Source organism: Formica exsecta, unplaced genomic scaffold, assembly GCF_003651465.1.
Source record: "Formica exsecta isolate Colony F162 unplaced genomic scaffold, ASM365146v1 scaffold233, whole genome shotgun sequence".
In the NCBI taxonomy this organism is placed as follows: domain Eukaryota; kingdom Metazoa; phylum Arthropoda; class Insecta; order Hymenoptera; family Formicidae; genus Formica; species Formica exsecta.
In genome coordinates, this window is record NW_021849616.1 from 1,718,285 (window position 1) to 1,725,498 (window position 7,214).

The 7,214-nt window shown below is 36.3% G+C and overlaps 1 protein-coding gene across 1 annotated transcript; it reads right to left on the minus strand.

Moving 5' to 3' along the window:
• Positions 1–2,820: 2,820 nt before the first annotated feature.
• LOC115235739 (D-alanine--D-alanine ligase-like) lies at positions 2,821–4,369 on the minus strand. Its single transcript, XM_029807687.1, has 4 exons — positions 3,601–4,369; positions 3,285–3,552; positions 3,042–3,203; positions 2,821–2,996 (listed from the first exon to the last, which is right to left on the minus strand). The coding sequence occupies exons 1-4, from the start codon at positions 4,087–4,089 to the stop codon at positions 2,821–2,823; spliced, it is 1,095 nt and encodes a 364-aa protein (XP_029663547.1). The 5' UTR covers positions 4,090–4,369.
• Between the last annotated feature and the right edge of the window lie 2,845 nt (positions 4,370–7,214).

Here is a 7,214-nt window from a genome sequence, read left to right on the forward strand (position 1 = left end):
CTGTTGCCTAAATAACCTATGGTGTCATCCAAGTAGCTATAGAAACGAAAAACTTCCTTGACAAGTTTCGCCAGCCCCCTTATCATGATAGTGAAGCTATTTATTTATCTTCTCTGTACAGATTAAATGACAAAAAAACTCACGTATCTGGCGTCTTATGTTTAATTTTTTGCACTATGTGAACCTTATGTCTTTATCAAATTTCTAGGTTTTTACCTATACAAGCTGAAATACGCTTATAAAGCATTTAAAACATTAAAAAACGCCAACTTAAAAAATGGATAGTGAATAATTAGCTACCCTAGGGTTTCTTTTGCCTTTTTTTCTGTTTAGTAAATTTCTTAAACATTTATGACTAAAGGTTAGTTGCATTAAAAAGCAGCTAAATCGCGGTTATTAAGCGTTTAGAATAAAAAAACGCCATACTTGAAAGTATAATGTAAGTAATTAGCCAACCACGGGGCTTCTTTTGCCTTTTTTTTCATTTGGTAAATTTCTTAACGTTTGTAGCTAAAGTAACTTAGGTTCACCAATAATCGTCATCCCGCTACGTGTTAGCGAATGAGATACCGCGGCGGTATGACGTAGGACTGCTGTCATGCAAGTACTAGAATCCAGTAAGCTTATTTATACATATAAAAGGTTATTATTTTGTAAAGGCAAAGTTGCTTTTGGTTTTAAGTTAAAGTACAATAAATGCAAAGGCTCATATGATGAATTAAACTGGATCCAAGTAGTCAGCTACTCGGATGACATCAGAGAGATGGTAACCGAAGTTCATGCGATACACGCTACCAAAGTGTTTAAATAATTAATTAGGTTAAGGTTTGGTATTCAAACAGTCATACATATGCTAGTCAAAATAGGTACCAGAGGAAGTAAGCTTGCAGTTGCCCAGGCTTTGGAAGCAAAACAAAAGTTGCTGGACTCTTTTCCTAACTTATCTATTGAAATTGTTAAGATAAAAACTTCTGGAGATAAGTACGCAAACGCAAATCTTGCTGAAATAGGAGGTAAAGGATTATTCATTAAAGAAATTGAGGCTGAATTGCTCGAAAATAATATAGATATGGCAGTTCATTCGCTAAAGGATGTGCCTGCGTTTTTCTCAGGGGATTTAACAATTCCTTGTGTTTTAGAAAGGCTAAGTCCATGCGATGCGTTTATTTCTCATAAACACAATAGCCTTGAGTCTTTGCCACAGCAGGCTACTATTGCCACTTCTTCAATAAGAAGAAAAGTTCAGTTGTTAAATGTTAGACCAGATCTAAATATAATATCGCTACGTGGAAATGTAACAACTAGATTGCAAAATCAAAGTTTTGATGGAATAATTCTAGCTGAAGCAGGACTCATAAGATTAGAAAAGAATCACTTAATTACAGAGGTATTGCCACCAAAAGTTATGTTAAGTGCAGTGGGACAGGGAGCGATTTGTATTCAATGTAGAAGGAATGATGTAAAAATTATCGATCTTGTAGAGAAAATTAATAATAATATGTCTTTTATAAGAGTGAAATCAGAGCGCAGTTTTATGAAGACAGTGAATGGTTCATGTTTTACACCACTTGCAGCTTTGGCTGAATATGTGAACGAAAATATGCTATACCTTTGTTGTATGTTAGCAAGTGGAAAAAATATATACTTCACTGAGCGCACTTCATTTATAGAAGATGCGGAGAAAATGGGTATGGATGCAGGACTAGAGTTGAAATCAAAATGCTTATAAGCTTACCTAAAGTACGTGGAGTCTATCGTTATGACATCTTAATGTCTAAAGCGACGTGGTTAAACGTCGGTGGACGAGCTGATGTGTTATTTAAACCATGTGATATTGAAGATTTAACATACTTGATTAAAAATACTGAACTGCCAGTTAGCGTTATTGGTGCAACATCCAACATAATAGTACGAGATAGTGGCATTCGAGGAATAACAGTAAAATTAGGTAAGGAGTTTGCATATATTAAAAGTAAGGGTAACAACTCCATTGTTGCAGGTGGTGCTGCGCTGCTCAGGAACCTTGCTTACTTTGCAGGAGAGCAACAAATTAGTGGACTCGAGTTTCTAGTTGGAATTCCAGGAACAGTTGGTGGCGGAATAGAAATGAATGCAGGTGCATATGGTAGTGATATCGCAAGTATTGTACAATCCATAAAGGCAGTGAATCTAGAGGATGGAAACCTATATGAATTCTCCAGCGAAGAAATGGGGTATTTTTACCGTGGACATAGCCTAAAAGGAAATTGGATTTTTGTTGAAGAAAAAACTTGCTTGACAAGTTTCGCCAGCCCCCTTATTATGAAACTGAAGGTATTCAGTTATCTTCATCTGTGCAGATTAAACAGCAAGAAAACAACGTAGTTGGCGTCTTATTTTTAATTTTTTGCACTATGTGCACCTTATGTCTTCACAACATTTCTGGGTTTTTACCTACATAAGCTGAAACGCGCTTATAAGTCGTTTAAGACAGTATAGTACGCCAATTTGCAGGATTAGAGAGTGACAATTAGCTAACACGGGATTTCTTTTGCCTTTTTTTCTGCTTAGTAAATTTCTTAAACATTTTAGCTAAGGTTAGTTGCACTTAAAAGCAGCTAAATTGCAGCGTTTAAGGCTTAAAAAACGCCAAATACTGAAAATAGACAATGACCAGGGCTTCTTTTGCCTTTTTTTTCGTTTGGTGAATTTCTTAAATATTTATGGCTAAACGACAACCGTCATCCCGCTACTTGTTAGCGGCTGAGATACCGTGACGGTATGACGGTTCGCGGCAGCATGACGATAAGCTCGTCATCCCGCTACTTGGATGACAGCAGATCACCTCTTCACAAAAATTTTATCAGTAATACGCATATCAATAATACTCCAATCGCTGAAAGTAAAATCAGTTGTATTGTGTAAGTGGTTTAAATAGTCCCATGCACTAGAAGGGTTATCTTCAGGCAGTTTCACTGTGGAATCGTTATCAAGTATGATATTCCATCTTCTATTCCCTATATAAGCAAAAGAAGAAATGTGGTCACTTAATTGAGTTTTACTCTCTAACACATCTCTAACAAATTCTAGGTTTGATAACGAGTTTTGTCCTGTAATCACAACAAGATCATCTACTGGATAGTCATCTACGATCACTTTGCCTTCGAAATCAATTACCGAGGTTTTGTTATTATCTTTCCAGAGAGCAAACGGTTTATGCTCATCTATATTAATATGTAGGGTATTGGGCAAAATTCTGTGAACTCTTACGTATTTTATCCATCTGCTTACGGATTGTATGTTACCGGCAAGTTTTGAAAGTGATATATAAAGGATAGGTTGCGTTCTATCTACCAAACTTAGAATGTCCTTTTTGTTTGTAAATTTGTTGCCGCTCACGACTACTTCGTCGATTGAAAATCCACTACTGAGTAATAAACTAGATAGGCAGTCATTACACCAAGTAAAGTAGTAACCAATTGCTTCATCCAGCAATACAGCAGTATGTAACTCTACACCTGGAATGTATTCTTCTATGATCATCAAATCTTTTGTCACAGAAGTAGCTCCTTCCTTGTCATCCAAGTAGCCAGATACTGCCTGGTCACGCGCTGGAATGACATCAAATTTCAGTTTTAAATAATCCTCATGTGAGGAAACAATATGCACTCCGATGCTAGAACCTTCATTAATTGGTTTTAAGACGTACGGATAATCGATTTTAATATTATTTTTTAGTAGATCTTCTCGGCTAATTACATAACCTTTTGGAGTGTCGATACTAAGGGATCGAAATATATGCTTTGACATCACTTTATTCATAGCAACAGCCGAAGCGATAACTCCTGAGTGTGTATATTTTATACCTAAAATCTCCAATAAACCTTGAATGCAGCCATCTTCACCATAAGGTCCATGCAGAGCTATAAAAGCAAGGCCCGGGTTAATCTTTTTAAGCTTTTCAACAATGTTGCTGTCAACATCCATTTCTATTGTATTATATGAAAGGCTATCAAGTGCCTTCTTTACGGCTTTTCCACTCATAAGCGACACTTCTCTCTCACAAGAAAATCCACCACTTAAAATTGCTATAGTTGGAATCATGAGCATTCTATGTTTTACTATATAGCATATATAAAAGATGCTCTTATCTTCAATAGAAAAAACGCTTTGAAAAATTCTATAGCTCTATCCTATGCACAACTGTACAGACATTGCAATTTGCAGGTGGTGTCATTCCAGTCTGGAATCCAGCTTTTTCATAATCATCAAAACGTTGTATTTTAACATAAAACGGCTACTTTTATGCTTACCAACTTAATAAAATTCCTGGATCCCAGACTGGGATGACACCGTCATAAAGGAACCAGTGTCAGCTACTCGGATGACATCATAGAGGCACTGCCCTTTTGGATGGAAACCAGTGTCAGCTACTTGCATGACACCATCTGCCACCTGCAAATTGCAATGTTTGTACGATTGTGCGTCACGCGCTGGAATGACAAAGAAGAGTGAGTTGCTAGTTTTTATATGGTTATGCAAGGAGTCTGATCTTTTTCTTTGTTAATATTATTCTAAATTTTCATCAAAATAAGCTGTTTTATCCTTTTTTTCCTTATACTCTTCTGCAGTATAGAGAGGTTGCTTTTTAGCTGTGATATTTGGCCATTTTTGTGAGTATTCTACATTTATATCGTAAAATAACTTGAAAGTTTTTTGTTCGCTGCTCAGTAATTCTTCATCTAATTCTAAAATATCTTTTATGGAATCATCAGTTACAATTGCATCTACTGGACACTCAGGTATGCACACTCCGCAATCAATACATTCATCTGGGTTAATCACGAGCATGTTTTTACCTTCATAGAAGCAGTCAACGGGACATACTTCCACGCAGTCCGTATATTTACATTTTATGCATTTATCTGTAACAAAATGCGTCATAAAACACTGTATATTTGCATTATCTTGGGTACACTAAATTGATAAGAAATTCAAGCCTTTTATGAAGATAAATAAATTGAACAACAAAGAATTAGAAGTATGGTTAAGCTTGGCTAGAACTATAGGACCAATAAAGTTTTTTAGTATACTAAGAACACATGGATCGCTAGATGAGGTGCTAAAATATCTCAATAGGGTGGCTAATAATAAGGTGTATGGCATTCAAGATGCACGAGAAGAAATCAATAATGCAGAAAGAATTGGAGCTAAAATTATACCCGCATGTGACCCAGATTACCCTGATCTTTTAAGAAATATCTCTAGTTGTCCTCCTATAATAACTGCGTTTGGTAATATATCATTATTAAGCCGTGAGATAATTGCAATAATCGGTGGCGCAACTCTTCGATGAATGGAAGAAATTTTGCCAGTAAACTAGCACTTGATTTAAGCGAAGCTGGTTTTGTTATCGTTTCTGGACTTGCAAAAGGAATCGATACCGCAGCAAACAGTGTAATATACAAAAATCATCCCACTATTGCTGTTACAGCAAGCGGAATTGATGTGGTGTATCCAAAAGAGAATTTTGATCTATACAAAAAAATCACTGGAAACGGTGGTTTAGTAATTACTGAGCTTCCATTTGCTACTAAACCAAAGCCTCAGTATTTTCCTCAAAGGAATCGAATTATATCTGGTCTATCGCTGGGTGTTGTAGTGATTGAAGCATCGAAACGTTCTGGCTCTCTAATAACAGCAGATTTTGCTTTAAATCAAGGGAGAGAGGTGTTTGCAGTTTCTGGTTTCCCTTTAGATTCACGCTGTAGTGGTAGTAATTATTTAATTAAAAACGGTGCTAAGCTTATCGAATCCGCTGATGACATAATAGAGAGTATTAGGTTTAGTTTACCTCCGCAGCAAAAAAACCTATTTAATGTTGAGCACTATGCTGTTAACCAAAAACAAGAAAAATTACAACAGGCAAAATCTGTTATAGTTGATCATATTAACTCTGTACCTGTTGATATAGATGAACTTATATTAGCAAGCGGACTTTCTACCAACATAGCCCTAATGGCTCTTTTAGAACTAGAGTTGGAAAACAAAATAGAGCGTTCACCGGGGAATAAAATATCGTTAATTTTCTAGATTACTTTAGCTATAAGCCCACAACCGTACGAACATTGTGATTCGAGTCCACCAAGAAAGATGTCATTCCAGCGCGTGACGCTGGAATCCAGCCTTTATTATGCAGCCACTTGGTTGAAATTAAGTCTTCTGGATCCAAGTAGTCTGGGCACTGGGATGACACCGTCTTGGATGGAAATCAGTGTCAGCTACTTAGATGACACCACCTTTGTATGGAAACCAGTGTCACTCTGACAACCGTCATCTCGCTACGTGTTAGCGGATACCGTGACGTTATGACGAGGGAGTACGCGTTAGCGGAATCTGCTGAGATGCCCGTGATAGCCCTATTCCTATAGTGAGTAATTCCCTTTTATCTACTTTTAGAATTGATAAGAGAAAACTTTTTTTCAACTTGTTGTATGATTTTATAAAAGTGATCGAAATCTAAGCTTGCACTGCCAATTAAAACTCCTGATAAATTTGAAATATTTAACAAATTTTCTATATTTTCTGAACTGACTGAACCACCATATATAATGTGTTTTTTACCAGTACACAATTTTATTACCTCTATCACCTCAGCAATTGCATCATTATTTGGCATATGACCTGTGCCTATTGCCCATATTGGCTCATATGCTACGGTATATTCACCGTGTGTTGGCAAGCGGTTTTTGCATTGATATTCTATTACTTCTTTTGTTTTTTCATTCTTATAATCTTCTGAATTTTCACCTACACAGATAATTGGGTGTAAGCCTGATTCTATTGCTATTTCCGACTTAAGCTTTATTTCACTATCTTTTTCATTGGCCCTTTCAGAATGCCCAAGTATTACGTAAGTACACCCTAGTTCTTTTAACATTTCTGCGCTAATTTCACCTGTGTAAGAACCGAACTTTTTATGATGGCAATTCTGTGCTCCTATATTAATATTATTGTTCAACTCTATACTGCTTGGAAATGATGTAAAAGGAGGGCAAATTACTAATTTAGAGGTAATTTCGTTGCTCTTGTTGTTAAGTTTGCCTATAAAGTCAACAAATGAAGAACGCATTCCATTCATTTTCCAATTTGCTACTATTAAAAAGGACATCAACTTTACTTATATGGACGAGAGTGCCGGCTGTCGGACTTGAACTGACAACCTACTGATTACA